The 19,817-nt window shown below is 50.1% G+C and overlaps 1 protein-coding gene across 1 annotated transcript in view; it reads right to left on the reverse strand.

Moving 5' to 3' along the window:
- LOC140424765 (obscurin-like) overlaps window positions 1-19,817 on the reverse strand; it is a 1,044,598-nt gene that overhangs the window by 774,581 nt on the left and 250,200 nt on the right. The window contains 1 exon segment of the mRNA XM_072508149.1: window positions 16,684-16,845. Within this exon segment, the coding sequence (XP_072364250.1) occupies window positions 16,684-16,845 (162 nt within the window).

Consider the following 19,817-nt stretch of genomic DNA (forward strand, 5'->3'; position numbering starts at 1 on the left):
AGTCACCTCTGCCCCTGGCTGTCTTGAAGTTTTGGTATCTTCCACCGCGTTGACTGATGCAAAGTATCTATTCAGTTCCTCTGCCAATTCTTTGCTCCCCATTATGTTATGTTCTATGTTGTGGCCGTGGTAAAGATGCACACAGAACATCTAGTTTTTTGACTAGTAATATAGTTTATTAACAAAATGAACACGTCGAAAGATAACTAATGAACTATAATACAAATGGTAATGAGTAAGTGAATTCTCCTGGAGCTACTTCTAATGCGACTGTCCTCTAGTACAACTTACCACCAACTGCCGGATCTCTGGAGTCACATTGTGGATCTCTAGCGCCACCTGCTGGTCAGAGGTCATACATCCAACTATCTACATAGCTATGCACATCACCACACATTACAACTTCTCCAGCCTCATTTCCCAATGGTCCAATGTCCATTCCTGCCTTTCTCTTACCTTTTATACATTGAGAAAACTCTTGCAATCTTTGTTTATATTACTAACTAGCTTACACTTTGTGCTAGGTATGACTACAAACAGCAGAGAGTTTGCCACTGATTCCCATTAACTCCAGTTTTTCTAGGGCTCCTTGATGTCACATTTGGTCAAATGTGGCCTTAATGTCAAGGACAGTCATATTCGCCTCATCTCTCGGGTTCACCTCTCCATGTTTGAACCAAGGCTGTAATGAACTGAGTGGCAGAACCCAAACTGAGCATTGTTGAGCAAGTTATTTTGAAACAAGTAACACTTGGTAGCACTGTACATGTCTCCTTCCATTACTTTACTAATGATCGAGAGTAGACTGATGGGTTGTAATTGGCCAGGTGAGGTTCGTCCTGCTTCTTATGTAAAGAGCACACCTGGGCAATTTTCCACATTGTTGGGTAGATGCCAGTGTTGTAGCTGTACTGGAACAGCTTGGCTAGAGGTGCAACATGTTCTGGAGCACAGGCCTTCAGTACTATTGCTGGAATATTGCCAGGGCTTCTAGCCTTTGGAGGATCCAGTGCCTTAAGCCGTTTCTTGATATCACGTGGAGTGAATCGAATTGGCTGAACACTGGCATCTGTGATGCTGGGGTCCTCTGGGGGAGGCCAAGGTGGATCATCCACTCCGCATTTCTGGCTGAAGATTGTGGTGAATGCTTTAGCCTCATCTTTTGCACTGATATGCTGGGATCCTCCATCATTGAGGATGGGGATATTTGTGGAGCCTCCTCCTCCAGTGAGTTGTTTAGTTGCCCAGCATCATTCACGGCTGAATATGGCAGGACTGCAGAGCTTATATCTGATCCGTTGGTTTTAGAATCACTTCGCTCTATCTATTACTTCATGTTTATGCTGTTTGGTACATGAGTAGTCCTGTGTTTTAGATTCATCAAGTTGACCCCTTATTTTTAGTTACAATTGGTGCTGATCCTGGCATTCCCTCCTGCACTCTTTGTTGAACCAGGGTTGAGCCCCTGGTTGGTGGTAGGGTGCAGAAATTCTGGGCCATGAAGCTACAGATTGTAGTTCAGTACAATTCTGCTGCTGATGATAGCCCACAGCACCTCAAGGTTTCCCAGTCTTGAGTTGCTAATCTGTTTGAAATCTCTCCCATTTAGCAATGCAGTAGTGCCACATAACACGATGGAGGCTATCCTCAATGTGAAGACAGGACTTTGTCTCCACAAGGACTTTGCAGTGATTACTCCTAACGATTCTTTCATGGACAGAAGCATATGTGGCAGGCAGGTTGGTGAGGACAAGTCAAGTATGTTTTCCCTCTTGTTGATTCCCACAGCACCTGGCGCAGAACCAGTCTAGCAGCTATATTTGCGATCCCTTCAAGTGGGAGAGGTCAGGGAGATCAAAAGAAGCAGAAATGACCAAGTATAGGGAGACGGTGGCATAATGGTGTTGTCACTGGACTAGTAATCCAGAGACCCAGGGTAATGCTCTGGGAACCTTGGTTCAAATCCCTTTAAGGAAGAAAATCTGCCATCCTTCCCGGTCTGACTTACATGTGACTCCAGATCCACAGCAATGTGGTTGACTCTTAAAACGCCACTCAGTTCGGGGGCAATTGGGGAAGGGCAACCACTGGCCTTGCCTGCAGCACCCACATCCCATGAAAGAATTTTTAAAACTCTAATAATCATGATGCAACCAGCTGAGAAACATGCTCAGTTGTGTTTTCCTCTTGCTGGTGAAGCCTCCATGGCAATAGGTTTACTTCCTGACTCATGGGTCTGATAACATCGAGATTACAGCAAAGTTTGGAGCTGCCATTCATTCTTTGTGATTTGCTACCTGCTGCTGTCAAAATGAAAGATGGAAGGTGGTTGCCTCCAAGGAGCACAGCTGGTGGATGGCACCAAACTCCAAACTTCCATCTTCCCAGGTAGTCACGGCTCATGTGATATGTATTTCTAGGCTGGCAAGGCAATGGTTTCTCCATAAAGTCTCATGGGAAATGAAGGCAAGCCAAATAGTATCGGATGGAGGGTTCTCACACATGGGTGTCACTACCTTGGTCAAAGAGCAATGTCTCCATGCACAGTCATGTATGAATGGGAGAAACACTCATCTCTGTTCCTCCACGATGTCCTTCATCTGGAAGAGGTGTGGTGGGATGTAATGTCTGCATAGAAGCAAAGCACAGGGCTTAGCTCTGGCTTGATGGCTCTGAGATAGATGGAAATGACAAACTTCAATATGTTCTGTAGATTGATTGCTACAATTCATTCACTGATCAACCAAGACCTAGATGATGCAGGCTGCTGGAAACCATTCCTTTATATTGGCTCTGATCCAGATGATAAGGAGGAGCAACCTGTGCAGATTGGCACAAGGCCAGGAAAATCAATGGCCCGATCAGCAAAAGGCAGCAGAACTTCGAGAAGATCAGGATGCTGGCGACTAGGGGCCAGTGCAACAATGAACATTGGCCTAATCACACGTATATCACAGATGGTGTAGCTATCTACAGATGAGAGAAAAACAATGCCGAATGCACCTTAGAATGTCCAGAAACGTATTTGTGCACATCTGCCACCTTCTCCACATCATGTGGCCACAAGGACCTGGACGGAATACCATGCCGGTGGCATTAAAGGTCACCACCACCTTAAAGCTCCTTCCAGGGCTCCACTGGGGATCTGCTTGGAATCTTCCAGTCAGTGCACACAAATACATCTAATAGGTGTCAGATGTCCTGTTCAGGAGAGTGCATGAATCTGTTCAATTTTGACTAGATCCTGCAGTCAGACTGCAAGAGCATTGGGTTTCGCAGCAATCTAAGGTTTCCCACAATGCAAGATGCTATTGGCAGCACAAATGTGGCCTTTAGAGCTCCTTGGCAACAGCCAGTCACATTCATCGATTGGAAATGTTTCCACGATTTGAACATTCAGCTGAATTGTGATCACTGAAGGCAAATCCTTCATTTTTGTGTTTGGTTCCCAGGGAGCTCTCATGACTCCTGAATTCTGACCCACTCTCAGGTAACATACGTTTTTGAAGGATTTCAGCAATTGTAGGGTTCACTCTTGAAGCCAAGAAGACCTGGCTGATGACTCCAATTTGCTGCCCATAGAGCGCTGCTCAGGGGGTGTGCAATGCCGTACATGCCTCCGCAAGGTCTAGGATTGAGCAGACCCATAGGCCACACAAAGTTAAAGTTAAGATGTGTCAACCACTCAGTGAGCCTCTCCAATACTCATCACAAAGTGTGTCCTGATCATCGTTGTCTGCTGCACTCCCCACAACCTCACCACAAAGGGGCAACATCTTGACTGAGAAAGACATGGAGGAGTGAGATGTCTCCTCCGATGATGAAGACAGTGAAGGGGATGTTGTTGACGACAGAGCCAGGGTTTTGCAGAGCCACATGAAGAGGCTATTGCAAGGGTATGATGGTGCAGACAGGTTCTGACAATCTGGTAGCTGACAAGATTCCAGGCACACTAAGCCGCAAAGACATTTCCTTTGCTATTTGGTTTTCTATCCTCTGCTGGCTGGAAGGCCCCAACTCCTTTTTGGTTTCAGACATTATACATGTCTTTTTATTTATGATAGCTGAATTAAATTACATTACTTGATATCTGTCCTGCTGGTGATTTGATCCTTTGTATGCACCAAACTATGCTGATATGCAGTTGCATGACACTAAATGCGCACATTAGAAACTGCAAAGCACTCTACTATCCCACAACCTCTAACACCTATCAGTAGAATTGAGAATTTACCAACGCCCTCACAAAGTCCATGGGCATGGCAACTTGAAAACAATCTAAATCTTACCTTGGCAGGGATGCACTCATGTCACCCTGACACCTGCTCCCAATGGGGGGCAGACCTGGCAGAGAGCTCTTTCAGGCAGAACCAAATAGATAGGTCCACAGGGAGGAGCAGCATGAGAACATCATTTGGCCCCTCGAGATCTTTCCACCACGCAGATTGATCAGGGAAGATTGTATTCCTGCAAACCCCCTACCCCCACCCACAATTGCCATTTGCCCATTGTTAAACCCATATCCCTTGACATCTTTCATGCCAAAAAGCTTTGAGGTTATTTTTGAATCCACTCACTGAGAATGCCTCACCTGCTCTATGGATTGCTGAGTATCAATCATAAAGACTGCTACAAATCTCAGTCCTAGATGGCCTTAGTATTAGTGCAAGACTGTGATCAGTTATTCTGGACACCCTAGCTAAGGTAAAATCTATTCGGCATGGATTTCTATTCTATGGGCAGCACGATAGCACAAGTGGATACCACTGTGGCTTCATAGCGCCAGGGACCCAGGTTCGATTCCCTGCTGGGTCACTGTCTGTGCGGAGTCTGCACCTTCTCCCCGTGTCTGCGTGGGTTCCTCCGGGTGCTCCGGTTTCCTCCCACAGCCCAAAGACATGCAGGTTAGGTGGATTGGCCATGATAAATTGCCCTTAGTGACCAAAAAGGTGAGGAGGGGTTATTGGGTTACGGGGATAGGGTGGAAGTGAGGGCTTAAGTGGGTTGGTGCAGACTTGATGGGCCGAATGGCCTCCTTCTGCACTGTATGTTCTATGTTCCATGTATGTTGACTCTGCAGAGGACATTTAGAGCTCTTGATCCTTCACAGATAGCCTCACAGTCCTCGGGACAGTCCAGCACATAGGCCCATTCTACTCTCTCACATCTCATGCACTAAGCTGTCCTTCAATGAGGTCCAATGCACTTTGGTTGCAAACACTTTATGCAAGGTGTACTACAATCCATGTTGTGGAGGCAAGCAAAGCTCCATGTGCAGTCTGACAAACGCTTCAGTCAATGGCACACACCTCTTAAATCCTACACACTATCAAGTCTAATTTGCTCCTTGCCTCCTAGCGTTCACCTACATGTTAGCTCAAAGTGGCAAATCAACAAGGCCACTAACAATTGGATGTGCCCACTTCATCTTTCTCGAAACATGTCAGGAAGCCTTTGGTTTACTACTGTTAATAAAACAGTGTACAGTTTCACTCTTTCAACTCTGAAACTACAGGCAGGATTTTCATCACAACACGCTGCATGTTCTTCGGCAGCGGAGGTGGCCTGGCGGCAGCGGCATCTTTTGGTCACGACGTTGTCAACGGGATTTCCCATTAAATGCACCCCTTGTCGCTGGGAACCTGAGGCAGGTCGTGTGCCGTTGAGTGGGACTGGAATATCCCGCCGCCATGAACAGCCTATAAATTCCTCCCTACATCGACAGTGTTTCTTGCCACTCACACAGAATTTCTAATTCACACAGAGTACTCCTTGCTCCACCCACATCTCACATCAGGGCAACAGCAGCAGCAGATGAAATGACCTCTTTGAACCCACTTTCAGAGCTCAGAAAAGGATGAGTTGCAAGTAATGGCTTCCATGGTGCATGTCCAGGCCTCACACTCACAAATAACAGCCAGCGCTTAATCATGCACAAGTGTAATTATTGAATAATCACCATGTTGATAAAGTGAGAGAAATTAATCTACAGTGGTTCATTATCAAACACTGTTGGGGGCCTAAATTCCACAGTCTTAAAAGCCTGTATTGAAGCAATTAACAGCAAGATAGAATCCAGGATGTTTCTGAACAGCGCAAGTGAACAAATATTTACAAATGCCAAAGTATGTAAAATAGTTGCACACCCGTTCCATCTGTGTCTTTAAAACTTCTTTATCTTTAATTCTTCTTTATCTTTAATTTTCTATTACCATGTCATTGTGCAGTCCCGACTGATACGGAAACAGCTGCAGACTGCTATGCTCTGTTGGTGACTGAGTGCCAAGGTCTCCAGCACCTCGCCTGCTAAGTGTCTCCTGCATAGATGCAGGTGCACCCTCCATAGTTTGACTTGCTGGGAGCGATGGAGTCACTGGCAGAGAGTAGGTGGAGCATCAGGGCACACAAACATACAAACTAGGAGCAGGAGTAGGCCACTGGGCTCTTCGAGACTGCTCCGCTTTCAATAAGCTCATGGATGTTTTGTCTGTAACCCCTTGTCTACCAGTGGTAATGTTTTGCACTCTTGTCTATCAAGAATCTATCTAGCTCTGCCTTTAAAACACTCAAAAGTCTCAGCTTCCACTACCTTTCGAGGAAGGGAGTTCCAAACACTCACTACCCACTGAGAGAAAGATTTTTCTTGGAATGCACTGGTATGAAGCCCCTCGGGTGTCTGGCTGGCACTCCTCCTCTTTGTGTGTGCCCAAAGGGACCTCCTTGAGGTAAAGCGGCACCTGGAGGGAAGTTGAGGTACCTCGCCTCGCTCTCGCCTAGCACCTGCTGCATTGTACCCAGGGCTAGAGAGACGGAGTGCAGGCCCGAAAACAGATCCGGCAGCCACCGTGCATTATGCTGGATCTGGATCTCAAAGGCAGCCGCCACCATTTCTGTGGCGGCACCCAAGTGCTCGCAAGCCAGGGCCATGTCAGTAGACAATACATGGACGGATGACTTCCGGTGGCGGCTATGAAGGAGTAGGTCGCACATTTGGTGGCTCCTGCTCGGGTCGGAATTTTGGACCCTTTTCTCCGATTTTTTTTGTCGGATCTGAAGTGGAAAACTGATGTTGGATGCAATTGTGAAGAGCAATCCTACATCAGTGCATGGAGAAGTGGACCAGGAGTGCTCGCAAAGGAAGAAGTAGGTGCACGGAGAAGGCTTGGGCTGAGGCTGCGACGGGAAAAGCATGGCGGAGGATCGGAGTTCAGCCTTGACGACCCAGCGGTCGATGGAGCAGCTGATGCAGTTTATATAGGAGGGCTTCGCCAAGCAGAAACAGGAATGCTTGGACCCGATTAATGAGTCGATTGCGCGGCTGGAACTCAGACTGGATGCTCAAGATCGGGCGATCCAGAAAGTGGAGACGGCACTGACTGAGCAGGAGGAGCACCAAGCTGCAGTGGAGTTGGAGGTGGGAATGTTGAGCGACCAACAGAAAAGGCTCCAGGAGAAGGTGGAGGATCTAGAGAACAGGTCCCGCTGGCAGAACAGACGCAGGGGCATACATAGCGGCTATGTTTGAGAAGCTCCCCCCTACTGGGGGAGGGGACATTCTCCCAACCCTTGGAGGAGGACAGGGCACACAGAGCGCTAGCGAGGAAGCCGCGTGTCGGTGACCCCCCCAAGAGCAATGGTGGTGAGATTCCACAGGTACCTGGACAAGGAGTGCATTCTACGGTGGGCCAGGTGGAAAATGGGAGAACAGTGTCCTGCGTATATATAAGGATCTGAGCGCGGACGTGGCCAGTAGAAGAGCAGGGTTCAACCAGATAAAATCAACCCTTTTTAAGAAGAAGGTAAAGTTTGGACTACAATACCCGGCCCGTCTTTGGGTTACGCACGAAGAGCAACATTTCTACTTCGAGTCGCCCGAGGAAGCGATGGACTTCGCGAGAAGGAAAGGTTAGACTGAACTTTGCTGCAGTGCTCATGTGTTTTTTTCTGTGCTCTTCCCTTCGATTATTTTTTTTTTAAAAAGAAAAATTTTTGTCTTTGGATGTTACTTGTAATGCCTTTTGTATTGAGTGGGGGTCTGCGGACAAGCTGCGTAAGTTAAAATTTGCATTTGGACTGATGGGGGATGGAGGTGTGAATGTTAGATGTTTGATGTTTGATCTTGTTTTTGATTTTCTTTGCGTGTTTCTTTTGGGCAATTGGGTTGGAATTGTTTACATTTGCATATGTGTGTCCAAGCGGGGGGGGAGGGAACAATAGGTGGGAAAATGTCTGGCTGGCGCCATGGGCGGGGGCCACCAAGCTAGCTGGGTGGGCTAACTCACGGAAGTGCAGTGGGGGGTGAGCAGATGTTATGCTTGTTGGAGCGGGCTGTGGGTATAGTGCTGTTACTAGGCGGGGATGGGGGGGAAATGTTCTGATTACGGCGGAGGGACATTTGCTGTAGGACAATAGGGAGGTCGGGGACGGAGGCTGCCTGGGTGCGGGCCTGCGGATGCGCGGGCTGGAGACTGGCCGAAGAAAGGCGAGATGCCCCCCCCCCTGCCCAGGGTGATCATATGGAATGTAAGTGGGCTAAATGGGCCGGTTAAGAGGGCACGTGTATTCACGCATTTGAGGGGACTGAAGGCGGATGTGGCAATGTTTCAGGAGTCGCACCTTAGAGTAACCGATCAAATTAGATTAAGGAAGGGACGGGTCACTCGGGGCTAGACTCTAAGACTAGAGTGGTCGCGATCCTGATTAATAAGCGAGTGTCATTCGAAGCGGGAAGAATAGTTGCGGACGTGGGGGGGTCGGTACACCGTGGGCAGCATGGTAGCACAAGTAGGGCAGCACGGTAGCATAAGTGGGGGCAGCAGGGTAGCACAAGTGGGGGCTGCACGGTAGCACAAGTGGATAGCACTGTGGCTTCACAGCGCCAGAGTCCCAGGTTCGATTCCCAGCTGGGTCACTGTCTGTGCGGGGTCTACACATTCTCCCCGTGTCTGCATGGGTTTCTTCCGGGTGCTCCGGTTTCCTTCCACAGTCCAAAGATGTGCAGGTTAGGCGGATTGGCCATGATAAATTGCCCTTAGTAACCAAAAACGTTAGGAGAGGTTATTGGGTTACTGGGATAGAGTGGAAGTGAGGGCTTAAGGGGTCGGTGCATATTCAATGGGCCGAATGGCCTCCTTCTGCACTGTATGTTCTATGTTCTATAATAGTCAGTGGAAAACTGGAGGGGCTGCCGGTGGTACTCGTGAATGTGTACGCGCCGAATTGGGATGATGTGGAGTTCATAAGGAGGATGTTGGGGATGATCCCGGACCTGGATTCGCAAAAGCTGGTTATGGGGGGCGGGTGGGGGGACTTCAACACAATCATTAAGCCAGGGCTAGGCCGATCTAGCTCAAGGATGGGCAGGGTGCCAGCAATGGCAAAGGAGCGAAAGGGGTTTATGGAGCAGATGGGGGGGGGGTCGACCCATGGAGATTTGGGCCGCCGAGAGTGAAGGGGTTTTCCTTCTACTCGCACATGCATAAAGTGTACTCCCGGATTGACTTTTTTATCCTGAACAGGGCTTTACTGACGGGGGTAGTGGACACTGAGTATTCAGCGATCACGATCTCGGATCATGCCCCGCACTGGGTTGACCTACAGGTGAGCAAGGAGAGTAGCCAGCGCCCACACTGGAGGCTAGACGTGGGACTTTTAGCTGATGAGGAGGTGTGTGGGCGGCTGACAAAATGTATCCAGAACTATCTGGAAGTCAACGACACGGGGGAAGTTTTGGCTGCGGTGGTCTGGGAAGCGCTGAAGGCGGTGGTTAGAGGGGAGCTGATCTCGATACGGGCAAACAGTGAGAAGGCAGACAGAGCAGAGACGGATCGACTGACAAAGGAAATACTAAGGGTAGACAGGAAGTACGCGGAGACCCCAGAGGTAGGGCTTCTGAGGGAACGGCGGAGGCTACAGGCGGAGTTTGGCTTGTTAACTACAGGGAAGGCGGTAGAGCAGCTGAGGAAGGCGAGGGAGGTGATCTATGAATATGGGGAGAAGGCCAGTAGAATGCTTGCGCAGCAGCTTAGAAAGCGGGAGGTGGCCAGGAAGATTGGGGATGTAAGGGACAGAGATGGGAACCGGGTCGGAGATTGAGCTGGGGTCAATAAGGCGTTCGAGGAATTCTACAGCACGCTGTATGAGTCGGAACCCCCAGCTGGGCCGGAGTGTATAAGGCAATTCTTAGGGGGATTGAAGTTCCCGAAGGTTGATGAAGACTTCGTGGAAGGACTGGGAGCCCCGATCGGGTTGGAAGAGATAGCCGATGGGCTGAACGCCATGCAGTCAGGTAAAGCCCCGGGACCGGATGGGTACCCCGTGGAGTTTTACAAAATGTTCTCTGGGATGCTGGGGCCACTGCTGATGAGGACATTAAATGAGGCAAGGGAGAGAGGGAGGCCACCCCCAACGATGTCACTGGCCACTATCTCATTGATCCTGAAGCGGGATAAGGACCCGGAGTTATGCGGGTCCTACAGACCGATCTCCCTACTAAATGTAGATGCCAAATTGTTGGCTAACATCTTGTCCTCAAGGATTGAGGACTGCGTCCTGGATGTGATTGGGGAGGACCAGACGGGATTTGTTAAGGGGAGGCAGTTGGCGGCCAATGTAAGAAGGCTGTTGAATGTTATCATGATGCCCCCAGAGGGTAGGGACGTAGAGGTAGCGGTCGCAATGGACGCAGAGAAGGTGGGAAGTATTGGGGCGATTTGGATTTGGACAGGGCTTCATTGACTGGGTCAGGCTGCTGTATCAGGCGCCCATAGCAAGTGTTTGGACGAACAAGCTGACATCGGGCTATTTTAGGGTGCACCGGGGGACGAGGCAGGGATGCCCCCTCTCCCCGCTGTTGTTCGCACTGGACTTAGAACCGCTGGCAATTGCATTGAGAGCCTCAAAGGGCTGGAAGGGACTGGTCCGGGGAGGGGTAGAACACAGAGTCTTGCTATACGTGGACGATCTGCTCTTATATGTGTCGGACCCATTGGAAGGGATGGAAGAAATTATGGGGCTTCTGGCTGGTTTTCGGCTTATAAATTGAACATGGAGAAAAGCGAAATGTTCGCTATCTAGGCAAGGGGGCAGGGGAGGTGATTGGGGGAGCTGCTGTTTAGAGTGGTAGGGGGAAGCTTTCGGTACCTAGGCATCCAGGTGGCGTGGGAATGGGAATGGCTGCACAAGCTTAATCTGGCCCGACTAGTAAACCAAATGAAGGAAGATTTTCGGAGGTGGGACGTGCTCCCATTGTCACTGGCTGGGAGGGTACAGACAGTGAAAATGATGGTTCTCCCAAGATTCCTGCTTGTGTTTCAGTGTCTCCCCATCTTTATTCCTTGCTCCTTTTACAAACGGGTCAACAAGGTGATCTCGGGCTTTGTATGGGTGGGTAAGACCATGCAAGTTAAAAAGGGGATGTTGGAAAGCAGCTGGGGGGAGGGCGGGCTGGCACTCCCGAACTTTAGTAATTATTACTGGGCGGCAAATATAGCCATGATTAGGAAGTGGATGGTTGGGAGGGGGGGTCGTCAATGTGGGAGCGAGTAGAGGTGGAATCGTGTAAGGGCACTAGTTTGGGGGCGTTGGTAACGGCGCCTCTGCCATTCCCACCAGCACGCTACTCCACCAGCCCCGTGGTGGTCGCGGCCCTGAGAGTCTGGGGGCAATGGAGGAGACATGTGGGAGCAGAGGGAGCATCGGTCTGGTCCCCAATTTGCAATAATCACCGGTTTGCCCCGGGGAGGTTAGATGGAGGGTTTCGGAGATGGCAGAGAGCAGGGATCGAGAGGATGGGTGATATGTTTATAGAAGGGAGCTTTCCCAGCCTGAGGGAGTTGGAGGAGAAATTCGAACCGATGGGACGGAATGAATTTAGGTACCTGCAGGCGCGACTTCCTACGCAGGCAGGTCTCAACCTTCCCGCTCCTACCACCAAGGGGGATACAGGACAGGGTAGTTTCCCGAGTATGGGTGGGAGAAGGGAGGGTTTCAGACATTTATAAGGAGCTTATGGGGTCAGAGGAAACACAGAGCGAGGAGCTGAAACATAAATGGGAAGAGGAGTTAGGAGGAGAGATAGAGGACGGTCTCTGGGCGGATGTGTTGAGCAGAGTCAACGCGTCCACAACGTGTGCCAGGCACAGCTGACAGTGGCCCGGATGAGTAGGTTCTTTGGGGTGGAAGACAGGTGCGCAAGGTGTGTGGGAGGACCAGCGAACCATGTTCATATGTTCTGGGCATGCCTGAAGCTTTGGGGATTCTGGCAGGGGTTTGCGGAGGTCATTTCCAAAGTATTGAAAACATGGGTGGCGGCGAGTCCAGAGGTGGCGATTTTGGGGGTGTCGGAAGACCCGGGAATCCAGGAGGAGAAAGAGGCAGACGTTCTGGCCTTTGCTTCCCTGGTAGCCCGGAGACGGATATTATTAGCTTGGAGGGACTCAAAGCCCCTGAAGTCAGAGACCTGGCTAACTGACATGGCTAGCTTTCTCAGTTCGGAGAAAATCAAGTTCGCCCTGAGAGGGTCAATGTTAGGGTTCGTCCGGAGGTGGCAGCCATTCGTCGACTTCTTTGGGGAAAATTAACCATCAGCAGAAGTGTGGGGGGGGGGTGGGCCATGGGGGTAGTTTAGTGTAGAGTAGGAGGCTAGAAAAGGTGGGACCTGTGAGAGAGGAAGACGGCTTTTGCACTATGTTTATAATTGTATTTACACTGTTTCTTCTGTTACTGTTATAAAACCAAAATACTTCAATAAAATGTTTATTAAAAAAAAAATACATGGACGGATACCTACAGCCTTTGGTCCAGTCTCCTCATGGCCTCTGCCATCTCTGCCTTATGTTCCCCTGCCCACCTCCGCATCTCCAACAGGTCTCTTGGCGCCGAGTCCAGAAACTCGTCGCCTGTATAGGGCTGGTCTCTTTCGGTCCTCTGAGTGCCAGAGACCTCGGCTGTCACTTCCTTCACCAGCTGTAGACCCATGTCTACCATGTGCTCACCAGATTGTGAACCCAAATCTACTCTAGAATGTGCACCTCCCCAAAGTGAATATATCTGCGCTGGTGGAGGGTGCAGGTGAACTCCGTGATGATGCATCCTCTGAGACTTTTAAAGCGTCCTCCTCAGAGGTGGGAGTGGAGGTGTGGCTGGTCTCCATTATGGGCTTTCCCCTTTTCTTGCAGACTGGAGAAAATAAAGATTTGGTGGATGAGGCTACTTAGTTAAATCAATGTGTTACTCTGTAGGTGTATTTGATAACTGCAGGCCTGACACATCCTCAGTGGCTTCCTGGGAGATCCCTATCTCGCCTTCTGCTCAGGCACAGTCCTGCTCTTTCCTGGTCCGCACCTCAAAAGGGATGAGAACTCGAATGTCCAGGATGCCACGTTTGGTCTTGGCCGGTTCCTCTTACTGTGTTTTTGACTTATAGACTGGCAGAAGGATTGACGGTCATCACTATGGATGCATGTGCAGTTTAGGACTATGCATGCCAATGGCACTCCTAAGCCCTTCCAAGTAAGTGATGCCCTGCAACTGATAGAAGATTCAGAGCATAAAGTGGCTAGCATATTCAGAGCACATGTTCCTACTGTTACTGAGTTCCATAACCTAAGATTCAGCCTGACACCATTATGAGTGTCAGGTTGCAGTGGGCAGACGGTGCCACTGACCCTGGAGGAGAGCAACAGATCATTCATCCTCTTCCTGAACTGCTGGGCTGTTCATTGGTGGGTTCCCAGGGTGCTAAACTCTGCTGCAACCTCTGGCCAGGCCGTCGTGACCAGATGGGAGGCCCTCTGCTACCATTCCAGGGAAATAACACTTTCTGCCTTTCCAGGACAGTCTGGAGAAGAATTTCAAGGAGGCTTCACTGAATCGTGGGGCTACATGTTGTCTGGTCTGCGACATCCTGGTCTTGGCACAATGAACTCTTGGCTTGCAGTGAACAAATGGCTGTCTGGGTGCCCAATAATATGGTACCCGGACCGTCAACCTCACGAGGTAACCGTGGGGAATGTAACTTCCTTCCCATCCTCGCCACAAGGTTCAGCAAGCTTCATGTGGATGCATACGTGATGAGCTGAACAGCTGAATATTGCACGTGGTCAGTCCCACAGTGACAATCCCTCCCAGTTCCACGCCTCCCACTGAACGTAGATACCAGAATTGAACATTCCAGCCCTGGTCTCCATTGCTCTCTGAGGAAGAGAATTTCAAAGACCAACAACCCTCTGAGAGCAGATATTCTTCCTCATCCCTGTTTTTTAAATGGAGCTGTTTTATTTTTAAATTGTTCCCCTACTTCCCGATTGTTCCAAGAAGGGAACACCCTCTCAGCATCTACCTTGCCAATTCCCTTCAGGCTCTTCGGTGCTTCAATAACAGCATCTCTCATTCTTCTAAAGTCCAACACGTATAGGCTAAACCCGCTCGAGATTTAATAATAATAATAGCTTATTGTCACAAGTAGGCTTTAATGAAGTTACTGTGAAAAGCCCCTAGTCGCCACATTCCGGCGCCTGTTCGGGGAGGCCGGTACGGGAATTGAACCTGCGCTGCTGGCCTTGTTCTGCATTACAAGCCAGCTGTTTAGCCCACTGTGCTAAACCAGCCCCTATTCTTCATAAAGCAGAGATCATCCCAGGAATCAGCCAAGTGAATCTTTTCTTAACGGCAAAACAAGTATATCCCCCCTCCTTGAGTAAGGAGACCAAAACTGTACTCTAAAAACAGTCTCACCACTGCCCGTTACAGTTGCAGTGAGATTTACCTAGTTTATGTTCCAGTCCCCTTGCTATAAAGACCAACATTCCATTTGCAACACCAACATTCCAAGTGTCTTGCCATGATGGAATGGCAGAGCAGTCTCAATGGCCGAATGGTCTAATTATGCTCCTGTGTCTTATGGTCTTATTTCACCACCACTTGTACTGTGGGTGCGATTTAATGTGGAGGAACGAGTCTCGTATTGTGTGCGTATAGCGGGGTGTTTCTCAGTGGTGCAGGGCCCAGAGTGACTCCGCTATCTAACGGGACCCGCCGTTTTTTTTGGCCTTGGCAAGGAACAACCCGCTGAGGCCACATTTACTCGCCAAAGCAGGAAGATTTGCGGATCGAGGCGCCAAGTGAAAGTCCGCCCCAGTCATTCGACCTCCCTTAGCTTCCCCACTACAGTTTCAGAACCCTCGCCCAACTTACCTCTTAAGGGATACACAAGTCCTTCTCCCCCTACCTCTGAAGGGCAAGGCACTCCTGTGCCCAATCCCTGGCACGGGCACCTAGGCACCTTGGTACTGCCAGCCTTGCAATGCCACCCACCGGGTGCCCATGTGGCAATACCAAGATGCTAGGATGGCAGTGCCGAGGTTCCCCGGTGCCTAGTACCACCCTTTCCAGAGCTCGACCACCCGGGGCCTCCAATGGCGTGCCCCCCCCCATCCCCCCGGTGTCATACACGTTTTTGTGGACCAGTGCTAAATGCCACCCTGGCTAGGTCTCCCAGGTGAGACCATGTCCCCAGACATCAGGAGAATATGGCATAGCCATATTTAAATGAGCACGAGGCCTCATACAAGATTAGACGCCTTGTCGCGTCAGCAGGTCGGGCGCGACGAGGCTATTAAATCGTGCAGATTATGCAAAATATTCATTTAGTACCTCAGTTGGGATCCCTACCTCCATGCGTAAATACTCTTTTGAGTTCATTAGCAGCCCCACTCCTACTTTTAACAGCCTATTACTATTTATAGGCTTATCGAAAACTGCTTGTGTGGACTTTTACGACCATGCTGCGCCTGAAAAGCAGCTCGTCACGGCACAACGTGCCGATAGAAGCCGGGAGAACCCAATCCTGGGATTTACCTGGCTCGCAACGCCGCGCGAGATCAAAGTTTTGCCAAATTTGCATATGAATGGGAGACAGCTTGTTTCACTTTAATGTGCAGATTCCAGAGGCCCCCAGATGCATGCCCTTTGGGCAGGGTTATACTCTGACACTGCTGGTGCCATGCGGGCACCCTGGCAATGTCAGCCTGGCACTGCCAAGGTGCCCAGGTGGCACTGTCAGCTGGCAGAGGCACTTCCAGAGTGCCAAGTTGGCACTGCCAAGGTGCCAAGCTGGCATTTTTCACATAGTGGCATCCTGGCTGGGGGTGCCCTGCACCGTTGTTTTGCGGAGGGTTGGTAGGGATGGGGACCCTCCCATAGTGCATTGGGGCTAGTGGGAAGGTCAGAAATCGCTTCAGGGGGCTCCAGAGATCAGGACACCATTTTTAAATGGCATCCCGATCTCTTGCTCCAGTGAGGAGTTCCGGTGATTGGAGCTCCTCCATGCACAAAACGGGGCTATGTGCGGTCTCGGCCGTGCGTTCCCCATTGAAGCCTCCTATCTAACGCGAGCTGTTTTATGCTGTTGTGCTTCTCGGCGCTGCGAGCTGCAGGAAACACGTGGCTAAACACGCTCGCTGTGGGACTTTGTTCCCATATAGTTAAATCGTGCCCTTTGATTCCCTTTATATAATCCTCAGTCTTTTATATTCTCCCTCTATTCTCTTATTTGTTTTTAAATTCCCCTCTGATCCTTATTATTGGAACAAATTATTTGAAAAATCGTCTATCCCAATTCTATCACAGTTCCATTAAAATTATATATAAAATCAAATTAAATCACAATGTAAAAAATTCTACCTTCCTGACGAATTTTCATGTTTTCCCCAGCCTTGATTTTTACACCATTCTTAAACCACTGAAAATCAACTTCATCATGCGAGATTTCACATAAGAAGGCAGCACTCTCTTGCTCAATCACTTCGAGGTCTTCCAAGGGCCTGATTACTTTGATGTCACGAGCTAAAGAAAATATAGAAATTAAGAAAGTCAAAACTGCATCTCTTTAAGGACAATTATATTTCTGCATCACTTACGTATTTGTCTACATTACAACAGTGAATACACTTCAGAAAGTAATTTGAACGTGAAGGATCATGAAACACCCTGTAGGCATAAAAGGTGATATTTACAAGCAAGTTAACTCCGATGTTTGTTGCAACCTTGGTTTAACTGGAAGGAGAAATAGTTGAACATGTTCGGCAAGTTGTGGTGATGATGCATGAAGCTATCTTATTATTTTTAATAACTGGTCAAGACTGCACAGTGATGACAAGCAAAAGCTTTATGAACTCAAGCCCTGCAAGAGGGACTGCATTGCCTCTACATCTATTACAGGGCAAGGTACTTTGTAGAATATCAACAATACATTTTTTATTCTTTTGTGGGATGCGAGTGTCACTGGCAACACCTCTGGTTGATGACATGCCTCTGGAGTCGTAAGAAAGGCTGCAGATAGCAGCAGGAGGTGAGTGAATATCTGATTAAGTTTCAAAAGGTTATAGGCATCCATGAAGGGATAATGGAGAAGTCCATCTAGGTCATGGATTCTGCAATATTTACGTATTGGGAGCAGGAGTAGGCCTCAAGCCTGCTCTGCCATTCGATACAATCAGTGTTGATCTGATTGTAACATCAACCCCACATTCCTGCCTATCCCCGGATAACCTTTCACCCCCTTGTTCATCAGAAATCTATCCAGCACGGCCTTAAAATAGTCAAAGACTCTGCTTCCACTGCATCTTGAGGAAGAGTTTCAGAGACTTACAGCCCTGAGCGTACCCCCTTCCAAAAATCGCTGGCGAACGTAAGTAGACTTAATGCCCGTGACATAAGCGTCTGATTAATAGTTTGGTGTGTTGGACTGCCGAAACTGCCTGGCAGTTACAGTTCCTACCGAGTATCCGTAGAGCCCTCAAAAAATCGTCCTGAGACTCCCCCGAGAGCTGCCGTCTCGTGGCCAGGAGGTGCCTGGCGTAAACTTGATTCACCGACTTGATGTACTGTCCCTTTAGTAGCACCATTGCTTCTGTGTAGGTGGGTGCGCCCGGATGAGGGGAAAACCTGTGGGCTCACCCGTGAGTAGAGGATCTGGAGCTTCTGCGGGTCTGAGAGTTCTTCAGTGGCTGCTCCGAGGTATCCTTCGAAGCAATCTAGCCAGTGCTCGAAGGTGGCAGTGGCTTCGGCTGCATGAGGGTTCAGCTCCAGGCGATCAGGCTTGATTAAGACGTTCATCTCGTAAAATCTTGTGCAATAAATTGATGGACCATCAATGACCACGAGACGAGAATGGTGAAACAATCGAGGCTTTATTGCACAAGATGTTGAGCCTCCTGCAGCTGGAACCAGAATGGGAGCAGTGCAGGAGAGCATACACTTTTATACGGCGCCTGCTGGGAGGAGCCAGCAGGCTGGGATTACTGTGGTACCTGTAATACGGTGGCAGTACCGTAGTACGCGTAGTGTGTTACCAGTGGTGCTTACCACAATACCAACATGCAGTGAAAAAATAAAGCTACATACACTCTGACAAACCCCCTACCCTCAGTACAAGACCAATCCTCAGGCCCATTTCTCAATTCTGCCCCAGTCCTTCTGCCTTCGCAAACACCTCCGCCGCTTCCACCGTCTCAAAATAAAAGTCTTTATTGCAGTACCTGAGAGGTGGATGCCCATTGGCTAGACCTAGGAGTCTACCATTGGCTAACGTACATAGCTCTGCCCTGAGAGGCGGGGTATAAGAACCAATGCCGTCCCAGCAGCCTTCACTTGCAGTCCCCACGCAGACAACTCCGCTGCTATCTTCAAGCACTGGCTGACGTGTTTTAAGAGCTTCGTCGACACGGCCGCCAAAACCCCCACGGAAAGGCAGAAAATGCACCTTCTACGCTCCCGTGTCAGCCCTGCAATCTACCCTCTGATCGAGGAGGCGGAGAATTATGCTGCAGCTATCGAGCTGCTAGAAGGACATTACATCCGTCCTCTGAACCAGGTCTACGCCCGTCACCTGTTGGCAACTAGAAGGCAGAGCCCTGAAGAAACACTGGACGACTTCTATCGGGCTCTATTGAATGCTGGGCCGGAACTGTGGCTGCCCAGCAGTCACGGGGAACGAGCACACGGAACTTTTAATTCGGGATGCTTTCGTGGCAGGTATGACTTCCCCCGACATCCGCAGAAGGCTCCTTGAAATGGACACGCTGGGCCTCACTAAGGCACGGGCCCTGGCAGGGTCCATGGACGTTGCGTACAAAAACGCACTGGCTTTTGCTCCCGGGCGCACGGCGCCCCCCTGGGCTGCGTGGCACCCCGTCGCGGCAGACCCCCAGACTTTCCCGCTAACCCCGCAGGCCTGCGCCGCTAGACGGCCCGTTTTCACCGCCGGCCAACGCTGCTTCTTCTGTGGCCAAGCGAATCATCCCCGTGCGCGCTGCCCGGCCCGCACCGCCACCTGCAAAGGGTGCGGCAAGAAAGGCCACTATGTCGCGGTCTGTCAGGGCCGCGCCGTGGCAGCGGTCACCAGCGACTATCAGCAGCCTTTGTTTCAGGTCCCGGCCGTCCAAGGCCCACCGCCGCCCTCCTATCCCCAGGCAACATGCGACCAACGGGCGCGGCCATTTTGCCCCCCCCGGCCACCACGCTGGATGGGTGGACGCCGCCATTTTGTCCCTCACCAACGCCATCTTCTGCATCCCCGGACTCCATGTGCGACCCGTGACTGACGCCATCTTGGATGGGGCCTCAAGCCCTCAGCACTGCCGACTCCACGCTGCCTGACCAGAACTCCACCTTGCTGCAGCTGGCCTCAGTTACCCTGGACCGGCCTCAAACCTCCAGCACTGCCGAATCCACGCTGCCTGACCAGAACTCCCCCTTGCTACAGCTGGCCTCCGTTACCCGGGACCGGCCTCAAGCCCCCAGCACTGCCGACTCCA

The sequence above is a fragment of the Scyliorhinus torazame genome, chromosome 6 (assembly GCF_047496885.1).
Source record: "Scyliorhinus torazame isolate Kashiwa2021f chromosome 6, sScyTor2.1, whole genome shotgun sequence".
NCBI classification, from domain to species: Eukaryota; Metazoa; Chordata; class Chondrichthyes; order Carcharhiniformes; family Scyliorhinidae; genus Scyliorhinus; species Scyliorhinus torazame.